Source organism: Anguilla rostrata, chromosome 3 (genome assembly GCF_018555375.3).
Source record: "Anguilla rostrata isolate EN2019 chromosome 3, ASM1855537v3, whole genome shotgun sequence".
In the NCBI taxonomy this organism is placed as follows: Eukaryota; Metazoa; Chordata; class Actinopteri; order Anguilliformes; family Anguillidae; genus Anguilla; species Anguilla rostrata.
Window position 1 is genome coordinate 27,021,303 of NC_057935.1, and position 20,255 is coordinate 27,041,557.

The 20,255-nt window shown below is 48.5% G+C and overlaps 1 protein-coding gene across 2 annotated transcripts in view; it reads right to left on the reverse strand.

The window, feature by feature from the left end:
* Positions 1-1,103: 1,103 nt before the first annotated feature.
* The window catches only part of wwc3 (WWC family member 3), a 56,292-nt gene continuing 37,140 nt past the window's right edge, over positions 1,104-20,255 (reverse strand). The window contains exons 6-23 of one of the 2 annotated variants that reach the window (XM_064327035.1): positions 20,074-20,203; positions 17,754-17,885; positions 17,287-17,360; positions 14,970-15,218; positions 12,179-12,268; positions 11,041-11,609; positions 10,520-10,640; positions 8,432-8,509; positions 8,248-8,334; positions 7,704-7,899; positions 6,981-7,154; positions 6,035-6,162; positions 5,466-5,613; positions 4,675-4,839; positions 3,630-3,722; positions 2,717-2,947; positions 2,363-2,490; positions 1,104-1,923 (exon numbers count right to left, since the gene is read on the reverse strand). In XM_064327035.1, coding sequence (XP_064183105.1) covers positions 1,857-1,923; positions 2,363-2,490; positions 2,717-2,947; positions 3,630-3,722; positions 4,675-4,839; positions 5,466-5,613; positions 6,035-6,162; positions 6,981-7,154; positions 7,704-7,899; positions 8,248-8,334; positions 8,432-8,509; positions 10,520-10,640; positions 11,041-11,609; positions 12,179-12,268; positions 14,970-15,218; positions 17,287-17,360; positions 17,754-17,885; positions 20,074-20,203 — 2,860 coding nt within the window. In that variant the 3' untranslated portion in view covers positions 1,104-1,856. Of the gene's footprint in view, positions 1,924-2,362; positions 2,491-2,716; positions 2,948-3,629; positions 3,723-4,674; positions 4,840-5,465; positions 5,614-6,034; positions 6,163-6,980; positions 7,155-7,703; positions 7,900-8,247; positions 8,335-8,431; positions 8,510-10,519; positions 10,641-11,040; positions 11,610-12,178; positions 12,269-14,969; positions 15,219-17,286; positions 17,361-17,752; positions 17,886-20,073; positions 20,204-20,255 lie in introns of both variants that reach the window. The other variant, XM_064327036.1, reaches the window with a different exon arrangement.

The following is a 20,255-nucleotide window of genomic DNA, read 5'->3' on the forward strand; positions in this document are numbered from 1 at the left end:
TTAAAATGCATGCGTTTTTTAATGGCAAAACCTATCTGAAAAAAGCCACTGAAACAATGGGAGGCAGGGTAATGGAAAAGATTTCCGAACGGCCGATGTTTGCGAAGTGCATTCAAGAAATTAATTTTTTTGTGAAAAGCTTCCAAAAAAAGGAAAAAAAAAAACTGGCAAATGATTTATATGATATTTGGCAAACATTAGCTTGCACGTCACATGACTCATGAAACATCTCTAAATGATACATAGTTCTGGCTGGCACACCATTGCCTAAAGGTCAACATGGCTACACTGAAAATCTCTTTCATTCTCTCTCAGCCCTCTCCCCCATAATTCACACCTGAGTCATTTAGCAGCTGATGTTAAGCAAAGCGTTTCACAAGAAAATCACTGAGCGTTTCGCATGAACAAACACTGGAGGAAAAGACGAAAACAGCAGCGTCCACGTGGGATGCCTGTCAGCTACACAAAGTGATGGGACGGCCAGCCACAGAGAGGACGCTGAATGAAGAGTTGGAGTGTATGGTGTAATCATCGTCTGAAGATCAGACGGGGCTGTACATTCAGTTTAGTAAGCCATGGCAAGCGATTTGAATTTGGCTGGTAGGTCAGTAGTCCAGACTAGAGATTAAAAGGGCTTAGACATGCAGTTGTGTAACCTTCTGGGTGAGGAAGAATTCTCCTAATTTTGTGAAGGGACATTTTCTTTTTTTAAGAGGGGGGGGAAGGGGAAGAAAGTTTCTTCAAAATGTTTTTTTATGGGCCTGTTTTCTATTTTCTTTTTAAATGTTTTATTCATGTTGGGATTATGTAGTATTTATATTTCCAAAATAAAAATCATGGACATCAAAACTAAGGCCACGTGTCTCCATTGTGCTTTCAGTACAGTGGTTCTTGTAGCCTGAAACCATGTCAATCAACCATTCACCAGTAAAGTCAACCGTATCTACACCAGACTGCATCTCTACAAGCTTTTCATCCAGAAATGACATAAAGCTCATCCCTGTTGGTCTAATTATGGATATTGAAACTATATGTTACCGGTCTTCAGCCAGCTCTACCATTTTACCACAACAAAAATCAAAGTACCACACACTACAACTATGACTGCTTTGACCATTTAATGGGTGATCTTCACAACAGTGACAAACACTGAAGATGTTACCGCATTACAGACATTTAATAAAAGTTCTGAATACACCTTTTCATATATATTTATATTGTAAAGTACAAGTAATAATTAATATTAATAATAATAACAAAGAAGAATGACACATAATAAAAGTGGATTAAAAAAAGTGACAAATTTTGATGTAAATAACTTTTCAGAATCAGGTAACAGGAACAAAATCAGCCAAATGTTCCATTCCACTGTATGTCAGAACACTGAAGTGCTATTTGTTTTAAGCCTTAAAAATATGCATTAAAGCGGGAAGTTTTTTCCTTCAAGGAAAGCACACTATAAAATAAGTTACAGTACAGTGAATTTGTCTAAACTGACTTTGTTCCCGTCTTCCAGCCTTTTGTAAGCATACAAACATCAAATATATTGTACACGTCTAAGATATTTTGTTCTCTTGTAAAATAGCATTTTTTTCTGAATGAGGACAAAAAAAACTTGCCATTGTTATCAATAGTTACACAATATGAATTATGCATGTATGTGTATATCCTATATAAGCATATCCACACACACACACAGTTTTGTCTCGGCCATCTTCGATCAATAGCTTTGTTTTCTTGGCTGACGAAGAGGTGAAACTACAGTTCTTGTAACAATTACTTCATGGAGTTGGAACACAAAAAGACAAGACAGAATACTTCATATGCGAACAGGTGACCTCAGAGCCCGGGCCCTCTCACACGTCATCGGCAGGCAGGGCAGGTATGTTGAATCTTGGCCTTGTGAAAAAAGCCATTTTCTCTCTGCGGGAAATGGGCGGGTGGAGGCAGAGAAGGCATTAAATGTGACAGTGCTTTGGTATTTTGAGGATGGGAGAGAAAGGAAGGAAGAAGGGCGGGAAGGGGTGGGGTTAGGTGAGATGGGGCGGGGCAGAAACAGAGAGAAGGGCGGGAAGGGGTGGGGTTAGGTGAGATGGGGCGGGCAGAAACAGATGAGAAGGGGGGAAGGGGTGGGGTTAGGTGAGATGGGCGGGGCAGAAACGATGAGAAGGGCGGGAAGGGGTGGGGTTAGGTGAGATGGGGCGGGGCAGAAACAGATGAGAAGGGCGGGAAGGGGTGGGGTTAGGTGAGATGGGGCGGGGCAGAAACAGATGAGAAGGGTGGGAAGGGGTGGGGTTAGGTGAGATGGGGCGGGGCAGAAACCGATGAGAAGGGCGGAAAGGGGTGGGGACCCCACACCCACCTGAAGGTCTGCACTGGGAGTGGCTCCTTCTGGCTCTGCCCCCTCATCTGCTGGATCTCTTTGGATGCCTTCCTCAGCCTCCTCTCCACCGCCTCCTCCTGCCGCTGCTCCAGCTTGCTCTGCCGGGCCTGAGGAGGAGCAGTACCACCCAACACACGTTACCCAAAACACACCAGCACGCTGCTCACTGCCATCAGTAACATTACCCAAAACACACCAGCACGCTGCTCACTGCCATCAGTAACATGCAGCGCGCAGTGCGTGTGCGCGTGTGTGTGTGTGTATGTATGTGTGTGTGTGTGCGTGTGCGTATGCGCGTGTGTGTGCGTATGCGTGTAGGGTGTGTGTGTGTACCTGTCTCTCTGCCTCTCGCAGCAGGCTGCGGAAGCGCTCGTCTCTCAGGGCCCACAGGGGGAGCTCTGCAGCGTCGCGGCCGTGCGCCTCCTCCAGCTGCACCTTGAGCTCCCGCAGGGCGCCCAGCTCCTCGTTCAGCTGCCGCTGCCGCGTCCTGGAGGCCTGGAGATCCAGCTCCAGATCCAGAGACGTGCGCGTGGACTGCTCCGCAAGAGAGGCCCTGCACGACTGCTGCTCTCCCACACAGACACACACACACACACACACACACACACACACACACACACACACACACACACACACAACACACAGACACACACACACACACACACCACACACACACAGACACCACAAACACACACACACACACACACAACACACACCACACACACACACACACACACACACACACACACACACACACACACACACACACACACACACAGAACAGACACACACCCACACACACACACACACACACAACACCACGCACACACAACACACACACACACACACCCAAACACCACACACACACACACACCCCACACACACATGCACAAAACACACACACACAGACACGCACGCATACACACACACCCCCAAACCCCACACAAACACGCACACAACACACACACACACACACACACACACACACAACACACACACCCAAACCGCATACACACACACACACACACGCACGCACACGCACGCACACACACACGCACACAGACACACCCCCAAAACCCACACACACCCAAACCCCGCATACACACGCACACAACACACACACATGCGCACACACACACCCATCATCACACACTTTATCTCACGTGATATAATGCATAGGTACACTATGCCCTGTGTGTAAACACTGTGCACTGAGGTCAGACTCAAAATGCGCTGTTAATGTCACCTGTTTGTATCGAAGAGTCCTCCTTTCTAGCGTATTCCTGACGAACGGCGACTTTTTTGGTAAAGTTGAGCTATCGCTGTCACTGCGGTACAACTGAAAGACATAATTGGGCACAGTTCCATTAGAACACACACAGATCACTGCAGCCTCAATGAGCCAAATCCAGTATTCAAATGGGTTTAACAGGAACATTTAAAGGCTGACATTATGCCAAATATGAGGACTTTCCCTTTACCTTTACTCAAAGACTCACAGTCATAACACACTCTTCAAACACTTAAACTTGAAGTACACAATCCAGACTACGATGCACAGTTAAGCATGGGCGTGTGCAGGCATGCATATGTGTGTGTGTGTGTGTGTGTGTGTGTGTGCATCTGTGTATAAGTGTGTGCGTGTGCATCTGTACATGCATATTTGTCTGCAAGCAAGTGCAGGTGTGCTTACATATGAGTGACAGCGAGGGAGGGTGGGCATGCGGCACATGCGTCCATGTGCATGCATCTGCATGCATGCGTGTCTGTATGAAAGAAGGGAAGTGCATGTGCATGCGTCTGCATGCATGCATGCCTGTGTGACAGAAGGGAAGTCTATGTGTCTGCATGCATGCGTGTCTGTATGAAAGAAGGGAAGTGCATGTGCATGCGCCTGCATGCATGTGTGCCTGTGTGAGAGACGGGAAGTGTATGTGTCTGCATGCATGCGTGTCTGTATGAGAGAAGGGAAGTGCATGTGCATGCGTCTGCATGCATGCGTGCCTATGTGACAGAAGGGAAGTGCATGCGTCAGCATGCATGTGTGCCTGTGCGGCAGAAGGGAAGTGCATGCGCATGCGCCTGCATGCATGTGTGCCTGTGTGAGAGACGGGAAGTGTATGTGTCTGCATGCTTGCGTGTCTGTATGAGACAAGGGAAGTGCATGTGCATGCGTCTGCATGCATGCGTGCCTATGTGACAGAAGGGAAGTGCATGCGTGCCTGTGCGGCAGAAGGGAAGTGCATGCACGTGACACGCGTGTGCATGCGCAAGGGGGCGTGTGTACCCACCCTGCAGACGTACTGGCTCCGGGCTCCAGGGGAGAAGGTCTGGGAGCGCACGATGGTGCTGCTGCGCACAAAAGGGGGGGCGTGGCCCCAGCGCCCGCCCCTCTCCTTGGGTCGCACCGTGATTGGCTCAGGGAAAGGGCCCTCCGTGTTGGTCTCCTTATCCACCTGCACCAGACACAGTGCATTCGGCCCAGCTTTACCCAGCTACACCGCCACGCCATTCCCCACAACTTCTGCCTTCAGCAGAGACCGCCGTCGATGGCTAGTACATTTTCAGCTAGGCCACGCCTCTCACATTTTCGATTATTCCAACTCACATGTAATTTTTTAGCCTGCAGTTCAGTCCCCCAGCAGCAAAGACACTTACACAGCTCATCCGGTTAAACGATTCATTTCATCTAAAGCGTGCTGCTTTTTTAACCGTCATCTCTGTCAGTCTAGTAATCAAAACGAACCGAGCACCACTGCAACATGCGGACTATGGAATACAAGTGTGTCTACTGAGAGAGGGGAAAAAAGTCATTAAGTTACATCTCTCTTAAAATAATGAATCCTGGATTTATCCAATTACCTTACGAATTCAGAGAGAGGAGCTAGACCCACAGTGGGCCTGAAATTAACCGCAGGTTTCCAAATTAGACTCCATAAAAGCAAAACACCACCATATTGCCAGTCCTATTTCAGAACGAATGTTATTTTATTATCCCTCATTTGGCCCCCGACTGTCTTTCAAGAGGCTGTGCAGCTCTTTTATCAGCGATGTCGTTTCCATGGAGACTGCTTGGCATTACCTTCACGGCGGGAGTTTTGCTGCCGGGCCGTCCGCAGCGCCCCCCGGTGGCGGAGCAGATGCCCTCCACGCACAGGCCCTCCGGACAGGGCGTGACGAAGGCCGTGCTGTTGCTGCAGCCGCTGTCCACAGACTCCGCCTGCCAGCTCCTGAGTGACAAATCGGCGGTCAGCACCGCCCTCTCACCATCAAACATACAGCAGCAGAAGGCTGTGTAATACCCTGGGCTCCCTCCGCTGCCATGGAAACATGTCTAATGCCAGGGAACCCTCTCTAATGCCACAGAACGCTCTCTAATGCAATGGAAACCTCCCTTTACAGCACAAATCGGGCCAAACTCTAGACGACAACTCATGCCACTCTCCTTATTGCTGCAAAAGAGTGTGAGCGTGTGAGTGCGTGCCTGTGTGTGTGTGCGTGTGTGTGTGCGCGTGCAGACTTTTTAAAAGAGGAGTAACTGGTTTAATTGTGCAGTACCACAGGGCAACGATAAGGGACTGTATGAGCAGTGAACACAGGGGTGACTGCATCACAGGGGTGAGGGGTCAGGGGGTGAATGGTCATATGTACCTCTCGGATATGGCCTCGCCCTGCTCCTCCTTCTGCTCCAGCTCCTGCAGCTCATCCTCGCTCAGCTCCAGCTTGCCCCTCTGCAGCCGTGGAGCGGCACAGGACAGCAGAGCAGACACGGAGTCCTCCTAAACACACACACACGCGTACACGGACACATGCACACACATACAGGCACATTGACACACACACACAGACACAGGGCATCGATATCACAGTCACACACCTGGCTGACTCGCAGTAAACAACCTGAAGCACATAGCTGTGCAATTAGGCAGTTAAGACCTGTGCCAACACCTCTGACTAATGGAGCTGAAGCACTTCCTGAGCAACAGCAAAAACCCCCGAGACAGACTGCAGTTCATCTTTAACCATCAGCTAAGGTAGCCCGGACCAAAATGAATACATACATTTCCACCACCATGTATGAAATGGGTAATAAGCTTCTCCTGAATCTCGAAACACATTTAGAAATGAGTTAATCTCTTTGATCACGGATACTGTGCTCTTTGGAGAAATGCCCAGATTTGTCAGCGTGTTTTTTTTTTTCAAAATGTATTTAGAGATTCAAGATAAGCACATCACTCATTTCATGTATGCAATAAATGATGCATTAAATGAATGATATGCTTCTCTGGAATGTCAAAACACATTTAAAAACAGACACACGTGTGCACGCACGCACGCACACGCATACATTCAGGCATTTCTCCAAAGAGCACAGTATCTGTGATCAGAGAGATTAACTCTATCCATTCACAAAATTACGAAGCGCTGAAGGCTTTCTACAGGTAAGAGACCATGATAAAGGAGGCTGTTAGGACCCTGTAAAATGGCAGCAATGACTCTAAGCCCCGCCTCTCTGCAGCCCTGGACCCCGCCTCTGACCTGTGATGCCCTGCATTCTGACTCCTCCCCTGCCCCTCCCCCACAGAAGCGGACCCACCCTGGTGTTGGTGTCCTCCCCGGCCCTGTCGGGCAGGGTGGCCAGGTTGCCCTCGGAGACCCGGCCCGGCTCCGCCCTCTGCAGCTCCGCCCCGCCCAGCATCTGCAGCCTGTGCCACTGCACCGCCATCTCTGAGCTGCCCTCACAGTCAGCCAGCGCCACCTGCACCACTCCCTACACACACGCACAGGCACACACACACACGCACAGATACACACACACACACACACGCACACACACACACACACACGCACAGATACACACACACACACACACACACACACACACACACACACACATACACACACACACACACACACAGAGTCAATGTCTGCTGCTGTCAGGTTTTCCAGCTAATCATAACCTATCCTTTCATTTCCTGTTGACAGTACTGTTAGGGCACATCACTGGAAACCACAAGTGTAACCCTGACAAAAAGCATACATCTGAATGAAAAGAACCCACAAAAAAATAAACCGGCTAATTAAAAATCACATTACTAGAGTTCACATAGCCTTTAACAGAAGCATAGACGAATACCGGCAGGACCAACAAAGATTCATACACTTTGCTTGTTGCGTATGCATGAGCTGGATGCAAATGCATGAAATTCCAACTGGCAACTTGCCGGAGCGAAGAGAACAGCAGAAGAAAACGACGCGCGTGAGAAACCGTGGCGACCCGAGGCTGGGAGTGTAACGGGGGGGTTTCGCGGGCGCCTACCAGCAGGTCCTCGTGCTCCGGGGGCCCCAGGGCGCAGAGCGAGAGCTGCAGGCTGCGCAGGGCCAGCGCGGCGGGCGGGAGGGGCACGCGGAAGCCCTCGTTAAAGCCGAGCGTGGCCTGGGGCTCCAGGGCCCTGCTGCAGTAGCAGGGGCAGGCGCGGCCCACCTCCACCGGCACCAGGTGCGCCTTCACGTACCTGGGCCACACAAACACACGCGAGGGCTGAGCCGGGGAACCGCGGAAGAGAGGGAGACCTGGACCGCACACAGTAACAGCGCTGATCTGAGATCAGTTCTGCCTTTCAGCTCACAGTGGATAAGGTCAGGGTAAGCACGGGGAAGAACTGATCCTAAATCAGCAGCCGATTTTGGAAACAGGCCCTGAACTATGATCAGCTTTTCATTTTAGCTCATAATGGATAATATTATGACGCGGACGGAGGAAGACTGATCCTAGATCAGCAGTCCCGCTCTCAGACTCTTTATAAACACGGCCCTCGCGCGAGCCTGGTAAATCAGAGGGGAGACGGCGCTTCCTGGCTTACACTCGGCGCCCGTCCTTCACCACGGCCCCGTTTAAGTTGCTCAGCTGCAGGAGGTGCAGGAGGAGGCACTCGCTGCTGCCGTCATACCTGCAGGAGGGAGGAAAAGGGAGGAGAGGAGCGAGGGTGAGGAGGGCGAGCGCGTGAGGGGGGCGTCGGGTCGGACGGTGAGGTTCGCTGAACTCACAGGAGGCCCAGCTGGATCAGGGGAGGCTCCACCACAGAGACGTCGTTGGCGTACGACACCTCCTCGATGTCCTCCGCTCTGGGGGGGGGGGGGGAACAGAGACAAAGGGCAAAGTTCAACTGAAAATGTTCATTTTTTATTGTTCCATCCGCTTAGAAAATAACCCTGGCAATTAAAGCACACCAATGTTCTAGACCAGTGGTGTCAAACTCGTTGCCATGGAGGGCCGTGTGTATGCAGGTTTTCATTCCAACCAATTAATGCTGCCTTAATTGAGTCCAATTACTCATTCAGCCATATGCGTTTAACTGCATTGAAGCACAGAATATAAGAAAATTTTTATTTAGACAATGCGGGTCACCATAGACGTCGGGTCACCATTGTGCACAAACCTGCATCCCTAATTCAGCAAATAATTTAACTAATTATATAATCAAGATCTGAGGCTGGAATGAAAACCTGCATACACATGGCCCTCCATGGCAACGAGTTTGACACCACTGTTCTAGACAGTCCTCTCCTCTGCCCAGATGATGCAATTTGTGTCACCAGGGCAGCCACGCCCACTCTCAGTGTAGCAGGTAGTGGCATGAAGCAGAGTCAAAGAAGCTCATCTTGTATGCTTGATGTGACAAGTAATATATCTAAATCTCCATAACTTAAATATGAACATGTCATTTTAGGGTGAAGTTGCCCCTCTAGTGAGTCAAATGGTTTCTGCAGTGTGAGTTTCATCAGATACATATTTCAAAACAAACTGAAACAGGCTGACATGTGCTAGTAATTTAATTCATTACTACTGAAATGCCAATGGTAGACACAGCATTTGTGTAATAGCACCCAATACTGTAGCAAGTGCAAATTTGTGTTTATGTTCAGTCTAAACAATTTTTTTATATCAATGGAAAACACACGTAACAGAATGGAAGGAACAAAAAGAGACACCATCTATTAAAGTCTTCTTAAATTAAATTCTTTCTGAGAAATCCCTGATTTCCCTGAGTTGACAGCAAATTGAATTTGATTCATTAACATTTCTGTAATGTACATCAAAACAAGTGACTTTAAATGACAAAAATCCTTCAAATCCTGGAAATACTTAAATGGATGTGAATCAAATATTTTTTTATATATAAATAGGAAAAACTCAAGACACTTTACCTGGTCTTGGCCATTCCAGAGACTGCAAATATATGGCAGTGTTTATGTGGTTTAAAAGTCAAAATTTTGGCTAAAAGCTTTAATTTGGATACATTTCACAATATGTCTCAAGTGCTCACAATATGATCTGGCATTCCGAATCGTTTTGTGTGAGCCTATAACTTGTCCCCTCCCCTAGTTAATTAGCCAACACTTTCATTAGAGTGAACAGAGTTGCTCAAAATGGTCTCTTCCAAGAGTATCAATGTGTATCCTGTGCATGGTGATAACTGTTCACAAGTGAAAAGAATAAAAAAAAGTCAGAAGGATGGTTAAATCAAATGAAACAAAAAGCCAAAACCCTGCTCACAGCCTCTATGATGACTAACCCATCAATAGCAAATCTGGCATTACACTCAGCTTAAACACCACCAGTCACCATGTATAGACCTCACATTAAGTAATCACAGCAGCGTCCAGAGAAAGTTTCTCCTCAAAGAGATTTCAATTTCTCCTCTCCGAATGAAAATGTCAGACTGTCAAAAGGCAAGATCAATTTAGCCATCAACTGAAGGGGAGGGACAGACTCCAAGTTTAAAGGTGACAGATTGGAACGCCAAATCATTCATGTAAGGACAAGGATTCAACCAAAATCTGACCTTAACTTATATTAGCAAAATAAATGTAACTTTTATTTTCGCCACAAAGATAGTTTGCTAAGTTCACTAAAATGAACAGAATGCACAATCTGCTTCTGAGTTATTTGAAGGGGGTTTTCTTGCTTTAAACCACAGACCGGTGTTGTCAGAAATCTCTGCTAAAATGTAATTCGCTGGAAACAAACTCTGTGGGCCAATCAAACGCATACACTAAAACCGAAAGTGCACTATCCCTTTAAGGAGAGATGACTATAGAGTGCAGAACAACGAGCACTTTCTGAACACTCACCTTTTGCTCCAGGCTTCAAAGACCCCACTGTCTGTGGCCAGAGCATCATCTGACAAGCCTGCTGACATCCTCCTGGTCCTGCGGCCTGTCCGATTCGCACTGTTACAGCGTAGGGTGACGCCTGCAGAGAGCATGCACACACACACACGCACGCATGCATGCACGCACACGCACGCACACATATACACACACACACACGCACGCACGCACGCACGCACACATACACACACGCACACATACACACACACACGCACGCACGCACGCACACACACGCACACATATACACACACACACACACACACGCACGCACGCACAAACACACACACAGCACACACACACGCACCACGCACAACACACCAACAAAGGGCACACACACACGCACACACACACACACACCGCACCATACACGCACAAACACACACACACGCACGCACACACACACGCACAGCACACAGTTAGGAGACACCCATGTTACACACTTCATTGTATTCAAAGACAAATGGCAGCTCTCCTTTACTTGCCTGCCATGCTGAGTGGCCCCTGGGGGCCACCGTCCCTCTGGTTCTTTCCTTCAAGCAGGTGAGCAGCCGCGGGGGCCCCCGAGCCCACGTCGCCGGGCACGGGGGCATGGGCAGGCGCCTGGACGGGGCCCCTGAGGCCCTCCAGGATGCCCCGCCCCGCCAGCTCCATGTACTCCTCCGTCATCTGGGTGAGGGGGCAGTCCTGGGAGGCGGAGTGGTAGGGCGTGTCCATGGGGGAGCTGGGCGGCGACAGGGAGGAGAGCGAGGAGCGGGAGGAGAGCGAGGCCAGGGACTGCGGCGTGTCCTGGCACCGCTTGGCCTTGCCCAGACTCAGGGGCTCGGCGCCGTACCCCGGCGCGCCCCGGGACAGGGCCTCGGGAGGCAGCAGGTAGCGCAGGTGCGGGTCGGGGTCCCCCGCGCACTCGGGGCGCTCGTACGGGGGCACCCCGTAGATGTCGCTGAAGCTGACGGAGCTGAGGGAACCCCGGCTGGAGGCCAAGGAGCCGCGGCTGGAGGCCAAGGAGCCGCGGCTGCTTCCGGACGACACGGTGAGATTACTGGCCGACAGGCTGAGAGAAGGGAGGAGGAGGAGGAGGAGGAGGAAGACTGCGTTAAACACAGTCACATTCCGGCAGATTTACTGCTTCTTCACCTGAAAGCAACAAGGGTCTTATACTGCCCTCTACAGGTGGGTTTGCAACGAGTCTGTTGGACACGATGCTGCACAGATTTAAATCATTCAATAAATATCATTGCCCAGTTTTGGGACATTACACATTTTCTGTGCATTTCTGAATAGCGTATTAGGACTTGGATTCACTCCTAATAAGTATTCGTCTTTACCTTGCGACTCAAGAAAAACTTAAAAATGCAAGAACAAAAGGGATGGAATGTGTTTTTAAGCACATCTAAGACCAAAATATAATAATTGTTTCCAACAATTACAAATGTTGACCTTCTCATTGATAACTGGTCAATAGGACCAATCACAGCCGTGAATGTTCATTCTCAAGGCTTGTCACGGCCGATCCTCGCATGTGGACTTAGTTACGAGAAACCAGCTGAAGTGCATGAAGCGGCTACAGTTTTGGCACGAGGCTCCATTTTGAGCCCTTCAGGAAGCCAGCGCCAGACTGACCTCTTCAGCTGGGAGTGAAGGTAGGTGGTGATGCGCGTCGCCTCCTCCAGCTGCCTCAGGAGCACGTTCCTCTTCTCCTGCTGCAGAATCCTGGGAGCGACCACAGACACCGCACCGGTCAAACACTGGGCATCGACTGCCAAGCCCTTCAAAACAAGGCTCCTGATAAGCTAACCAATGAACACAGGCAAATATTCAATGCGGCTTATGGCTGGACTGTGAAATACAGTCAAATGCCCAGCTCAGAAATCCAGTGACACGACCATGTCAACAGTACCCTGTCCTTCCACCTGGGGGCAGAGAAGAACTACACATAAATGGAAGCTTTTCAGGTGAAAATAAATTCTGGATTGATCAATATTTATCAGCAAATTGAAGTATCAATTCTTATTTATCTGTAGGAACTAGTGTTCAGAGGGTTGTCAATTATTTTCTTTGATTTCACTAAAGTCCGTAACGAAATAAATAAAATGATATGTTAAACATAGGCAAGCACATCTTGCAAAGAAGGAACCAGCGCAAATCAGTCTAGAATGAAAATGCAATTTCCTGCCTTTCATTTAAGGGCTCTGCAACAACCAGCTAACTATTGGAAATTATGATACAGTCAGTTTTTTAAAACAAATCAATTTTGCTTAGATAGATCATATATATATATATATATATATATATACACGTACACACACACACACACACATATATCAATCAACAGAGTCCAAGCAGGTAATTCTACAGAGAAAAAAACTTAGTTAAAGATGGCAGAATGGATTCCCCTCAATGATGGAGCAAGCTGGAGAATTGGTGTACTACCGCCCCTGAAATTATACATGCAACTCTACTCCTGTTGACTAATACATGACTACCCCAAATGTTATACTTTTATTGGAAATAGCCAGTTATGAGTATTGACCTTGTACATCTTGGAAAAGACACACTGTTGATTTGCCAGTCAGAAATCAACAACCATCAACAGCCTTTAGCAAAGGTACATATTGTTTATATAACACACTGTCTAACATAAAGCTGTAACTGGTTAGTAAAGTGTAACTGAAGTTCACACGCCCTCTGGTGGTAACACAAACTGACTGCTGTACAGACTATAAATCACTCTTCTGCAATAAATGTATTACAGCACTCTATAAGCAAGCACTATTTTTAATAACTTAAAATGCCTTTCTCTTGACATTAATGACTCTACCTGCAATTCCATTAGCCTATTAATGGATATACTCCACAATAAACTCATACTGTATGTAGAGTGCGGCATGCGCGCAGTGTGCATTCAATCCCACTGCAGCAGGTCCAAGCATTCCCGTCATATCGAACCGAGTCTTTCAGAAGCCAGTGGCCTCAGAGAAAACCCACATCTACTGGGCAATCCCGGGTCGTTGTTCCTGGCCGGCAAATCAAAAGAGTTGTCCGAATCCTTTTCCAAGACCTACAAGGCCAACACTTATCACTGTCTTTTATTTCCAGTGAAAGTATTAGGTTTGGGGTCTTTCCCAAAAAACAAAACTGAGGCGCAGTCCAGCGCTCCTGCCTTTCTCCAGCCTCGGTACGGCACGACCCCGCCGGTGGTCTCGCTGGCTAACGGCGGCTCGCGGTCGGCGCCTGCCGCTCCCCAGGCCTTTCATGTGGGCAGAGCAGCGGCTCCAATCTCGGCGGGGGGGGAGGGTTGGGGGGGGGGGGCATGGGGGCTGCGGGAGCCCGTATTTACCCTGGACGCCACACACGAGCCTTCAGAACACCCGTACACGTTCGCCAGATTTCTTAAGATTGGACACTTATGCAACAATGCAAGCGCGTCCTGATTGGCCAGCCCTGGCCCCACTGTGCGTGCTGGAATTCATCCACTCCATCCGCTTCACCAGCGGACGTCTATCAGCACCCAGCATTACTGCACACAAATGGTTTGCAGGCCACACACCGCCTCCACGCTTTGACGTGGCACCTCCGCAGGTCCTGGGTTGGGACTCTTTAGCTCAGTGGTAACCAACCCTGCTCCTGGAGATCTACCATCCTGTAGGTTTTCATTCCAACCCTAATTTGGCACACGTGATTCTACTTATTAGCAGCCGAGCGAGATCTCTAGCTGTTGAACGAGGTGTGCTTCGTTAGGGTTGGAGTGAAAACCTACAGGACGGCAGATCTCCAGGCACAGGGTTGGTTACCACTGCATTAGTTAGATTTCTGTGCACTCTGCATCTCAGATAAAACCAGAGAAGACTACTTAGGTGAACAGGTCTGCACAGATATTATAGCCATAACCGACAGGAGTTACTGTATTCTGATGCGGCACACTTGGCGCGCACACACACCTTGCTTAAAAAGAGTGTTCTCTGAATTTGAGAACAAACGGTGATAACTTCTAGGAAACACTCTGCAGCCACGCCCATCCCAACCCACACAGAAAAGTGCCATGCCTAGAAACTTCCCAACCATTTTAGAATAACAAATACAACTAAAATGTGCAGGAATTTGGTGAAACAAATACATAGACATGGACTCAGGTTCCGTGAAGTTATTCACCACGAATCGCGTGATAAAATGGAGGACGTTGGGCTCAAGGTGCTCCCGCCTCGAGTACGCGCATTTCACTCTCTGTTAGCCGTTAGCTTTGTTAGCCAAATAACACTGATTTATTGGGGGCAGACGTCCTTGACTGTCTAGTATTCCTTATCAATTATTCCAAAATAGGACTTGTTTAGTTTGTCACGATTGCGTTATTTTAAACACAAAGTTGAAAAAAAAATCCAAGGTGTTTGGAATGGCTGACAAAGTGACCCCTGACCTTTGGCTGGCCCCCTGGCTCTGGACAGCGTGGGCCCTCTGCACCTCTTCCTCGAGCCTCTGCCGTTCGTCCTCCAGCTGGAGGAGAGACTCCAGGGGGCACTGCTGCTGGCTGAGGAGGGTTATCTCCTGCAGCAGAGCCTCCTTCTCACGCAGCAGCTGCAGACAGTCCCGGTCCCGGTCCGCCTCGGCTCGGCCCGGCCAGCTCTCGCTCTCCATCTGCGCCAGCTGGTGCTGGATGCTGGACACCCTGAGTGTGGGGGGGAGGGTACCAAGAGTTCGAACTTGGATATTACAATCAAATGGTTTACAGAACTTTTTGGAAAAGCGTTAAAAAAACCCAATCACTTCCAAGTTACAGATTTTACATATTTATATGTATTATATACATATACTAGCATGTCCCATAAATAATTGTAGATGCGCACAATGTTTGTTGCTGGTTTATTATCATTGCCTACCACTACACAGACACATGTGCATACTTGGCTTAGCAGCTTGTGAGTGTGTGCATCAGCATGTGTGAATGTGTGATGCTTCTGTGGGTTTATGCACGTCTGTGAGTGCATATTAGCGACCGTCTGTGCTAACGTGCGTGTGTCTACAAGTGCTCGTGTCTGCGCTTATGTGTGTGTGTCTGCACTAACGTGCGCATGTCTGTGAGTGTGCGTTAGCAAGCGTCTGCACTAATGTGTGCATGTCTGCGCTAAAGTGTGCATGTCTGCGCTAAAGTGTGCATGTCTGCGCTAAAGTGTGCATGTCTGCGCTAACGTGCGTCTGTGAATGCGTTAGCGACCATCTGTGCTAACGTGCTTGTGTCTGTGAGTGCGCACTAGCGACCGCTTCCGCTAACGTGCGCGTGTGTGCGCTAACGGGCACATGTCTGCGCTAACCTGCGCGTGTCTGTGAGTACGAGTTAGCGAGCGTCTGTGCTAATGTGCTTGTCTCTGTGAGTGCGTGTTAGCGAGCATCTGTGCTAACGTGCTTGTCTCTGTGAGTGCGTGTTAGCGAGCGTCTGTGCTAATGTGCTTGTGTCTGTGAGTGCGTGTTAGCGAGCGTCTGTGCTAACGTGCTTGTCTCTGTGAGTGCGTGTTAGCGAGCGTCTGTGCTAATGTGCTTGTCTCTGTGAGTGCGTGTTAGCGAGCATCTGTGCTAACGTGCTTGTCTCTGTGAGTGCGTGTTAGCGAGCGTCTGTGCTAATGTGCTTGTGTCTGTGAGTGCGTGTTAGCGAGCATCTGTGCTAACGTGCTTGTCTCTGTGAGTGCGTGTTAGCGAGCGTCTGTGCTAACGTGCTTGTCTCTGTGAGTGCGTGTTAGCGAGCGTCTGCGCTAACGTGCTTGTCAGCGAGCGTCTGTGCTAACGTGCTTGTCTCTGTGAGTGCGTGTTAGCGAGCGTCTGTGCTAACGTGCGTGTCTCTGTGAGTGCGTGTTAGCGAGCGTCTGTGCTAATGTGCTTGTCTCTGTGAGTGCGTGTTAGCGAGCGTCTGTGCTAACGTGCTTGTCTCTGTGAGTGCGTGTTAGCGAGTGTCTGTGCTAATGTGCTTGTCTCTGTGAGTGTGTGTTAGCGAGCGTCTGCGCTAACGTGCGTGTGCGGTGCCAGCGCTGCTCCGGGCCCAGTAGAGGTGGGCAGCGCTCTGGCCTCTCACACAAAGGCAGCACAGTGTCAGCAGGACGCCGCGCGGGGCAGGAATGCATGCTAAATGAAGAATTTGACCACCAAGCTCATTTCCAAAAGTGGGTGCATTCAGAGCGCCGGCCGCTTGACCGATCATGGTGGGACACGCCTACCAGCCAGCCGTTCCACCGGGCCGGCTTCAACTGGCAAAACTGAGCTTCAGTCATGGGCTTCATACCATGGGTCGCCACACACCCACCAATTTACCATTACAAAAGTCTAAACAAGATGTGTACTTCGTGCTTGGGGTGGGCAGTGTAACTTTAAAATATACTAACAATAATAATAATAATAATAATAATTATTATTATTATTATTATTATTATTAAAATAATACAAATAATAATAAAAATTTGAAGAGCTTTTTCAGACCACAGATTCAAAGTGTTTTAAACAATGAAACATAAAATAATACACATCATTTTATGTGGTTTGTGTGTCGATGGACATTCTCTCTACCTTAACTGAAAGGAAAAACAGACACTAACCAAAACCTTCATTCTGGAATCTCACCCTAAGGGCAGGCTACCCAGAGGTACTCTAAATACCCATAAAATCTGAAATAAAGCAAAGACTTGACTGTGGCACTTGGAAGAGGACACTGGTGCAGATGCAGCAGTTCTGCAGTGCGTGTGCAACATTACTTTTTTTTGGCTTCTTCATACTGCCAGTTCAGTCTCACTTTGTCCACCAGTGGCGAGGAATCTTGAGAATAAAGCTTTATGAGAAAAAGACATATACACTTTAGTAAAAAAAAAAAACATATATTATACTTTATTACCTGTTTTGCACACAAATACTTACCTTACATATCAAATTAATACCAATGAAGAATGTAAATGAAATACTAGAATCAATTACAAAGAAAAACGATTTAACTTTTTACTTTCAGTTTATACTTTGCACATACTTGAGGCAGCAAGTCAATTTTGTTCAATCACAAATTCTGTCACAAATGTAGCTAGCAACACTGCAAATATTCAAATGATTAAATGAGACCTGTGGCCAGCCAGGCAAGTCAGTAAAAGAGGAAAGAAAAAAGGCGTGTCTTCCCCGGGTCCGCCTTCTGCTGCACAGCAACGCTCGGACAGTCCAATCGGAGCGTACCCACCTCTCCCATGATGTCCGTCTGGCAGCCCGTGTCCCGGTAACACTGCAGCAGGCAGGGCTCCCCCAGTGCTCCGGGGGTGCCAGCGGGGTCGTGCAGGGAGTCGCTGAAGTTCACCGTCAGCTTAGCCAGGCTCTGCCGGGAAACAGAGGCACCAAGGAGGTGAGCCCAGTCAAAGATGGTGCAGGGTTTGACAAGATGGTAGAGGGTTGGACATCTTAATATGAAAGTCAGTGGAGAACAGCGCCAGTACATTGTAGATTGTTTGGTCTCAACATGTTACCTTGATGGATTACAATTTTCAAACATGAATATTTACCTTAATAGTCAACAAGCAAGTGGGTGTTTAGCAAAATAGTAATCATTATAGCTAGCTTGAAAGCCAGTTCATTGTCAGTCATGTCAGACAGTCTCACAACATTTAAGGCAACTTCCCAAGCAAATCTTCACCCCACATAGACAGTGCAGTGAGGATTTTTACAGTGATACAATTTTTGTTGTCCTTCGTTGTCAAAGGACAACAAAGGACAAAGGGCTGTAATTCCTACACAGATCACCTGATATGGATGTATTCCCGCAAATTAAAATGGACAGTCCACACTTTCAAATCAACTGAAGATCAACAAAATCCTCCACAGGACCACCACAAGGGGGCAATATCAAAAACACTGCCAATGTATGTACAGTCTAGATTCTCACCAGTGGGAGTCACACTGAGCAAAAACCCTTAATTGCAGCTTTAACAGCAAAAGACCTCAGTCACAAAAAGCAAACCCTTTTCTTCAGCATCACTTCAGAACACTTACTGTATCCACTGATATATTTCTGCCACAGAGCAAAATGCTCAAGTGCAACTATAAGTACCCGATTAAATAACTAATTCACTTAAATACTACTTCGTATACATTTTAAATAGTTCTTAATAAGATATTTTAGATAACTTTCAGAACAGGGGCAATAGCGTTTGGTAAATATTGGATCTGCATAAACTGCATTTCTGCTTTCTATCCCCTTTTCCAAATCTCACGCCATTTTTGGGGGGGCTTGTCTGAACCCTCACTAGAATGGAGCATCTTGCCTATCTGGGTGACACACACCGGTCATTTTGCACCACGTCCTTCAGGGGTCCGAGCCAATTAAACGGGGGTGATTAGATTGCTTGTGTTAAGCAGTCCATTTGGCACCCCACTCTTTCTGGTGAGTATCAAAGGATCTTTAATAACCACCGTCGGTACTACAGGAGAGGCAGTGTCGCAGCCCTGACCGAGTCGCCGTTACTGCTCTGGTACACGAGATCCTCCTACTGCCTATCTCTGGTTCATGTGGGTGTTCGTGGTCTGGCTACATAAAGCCATTGCGCACCAGTGCGATGCAAACATGCCATGCGAAACTGTGAAAAATTGACAGCTGGATTTTATATGTAGGCCTGTATCACGTTACGGATGAGGAGTCGGAGTCTGCAGTTCCATAGCTGTATCTGTCGTCACTATATCGGTGCATCCATGAAATGTAGTTAGTTAGTTGGCTGCCAAACAATTTAGTAGGCCAAATGCAAAGCCTTTGCTAGTGTGTTAATAAACAAACTGCATCATTTGGGGCGTGTGATTCTCCCGAAATGAGTCTGTTTCGCTAACGTTACGTCATTCGTTTTTAAAATGGAACAACACTGGTTCACGAGAGCCCATCTTCGATATCTCTCTCCTGAAAACAACTCTGAGGTAACTCACCTGAACAAGGCCTGCCTCACCTGTACAGGTAACTCACCTGGATGAGCTCCTGCCTCTCCTCACCTGCACAGGTAACTCACCTGGATGAGCTCCTGCCTCTCCTCACCTGCACAGGTAACTCACCTGGATGAGGTCCTGCCTCTCCTCACCTGCACAGGTAACTCACCTGGATGAGCTCCTGCCTCTCCTCACCTGCACAGGTAACTCACCTGGATGAGCTCCTGCCTCTCCTCACCTGCACAGGTAACTCACCTGGATGAGGCCCTTCCTCTGCTCACCTGCACAGGTAACTCACCTGGATGAGCTCCTGCCTCTCCTCACCTGCACAGGTAACTCACCTGGATGAGCTCCTGCCTCTCCTCACCTGCACAGGTAACTCACCTGGATGAGCTCCTGCCTCTCCTCACCTGCACAGGTAACTCACCTGGATGAGGTCCTGCCTCTCCTCACCTGCACAGGTAACTCACCTGGATGAGCTCCTGCCTCTCCTCACCTGCACAGGTAACTCACCTGGATGAGGTCCCGCCTCTCCTCACCTGCACAGGTAACTCACCTGGATGAGGTCCTGCCTCTCCTCACCTGCACAGGTAACTCACCTGGATGAGGTCCTGCCTCTCCCTCTCGCCTGTGCTGATGGATTTCTTGATGCTGCGCAGCTCGTTGAAGATGGCCTGGGCCTCGTCCAGCTTGTAACTGGTCTGACTGCAGGACATCTTCCTGTCGATCCTGCTCTCACACAGACAGACGCAGACACAGATACAGACACACTTAAGTACAG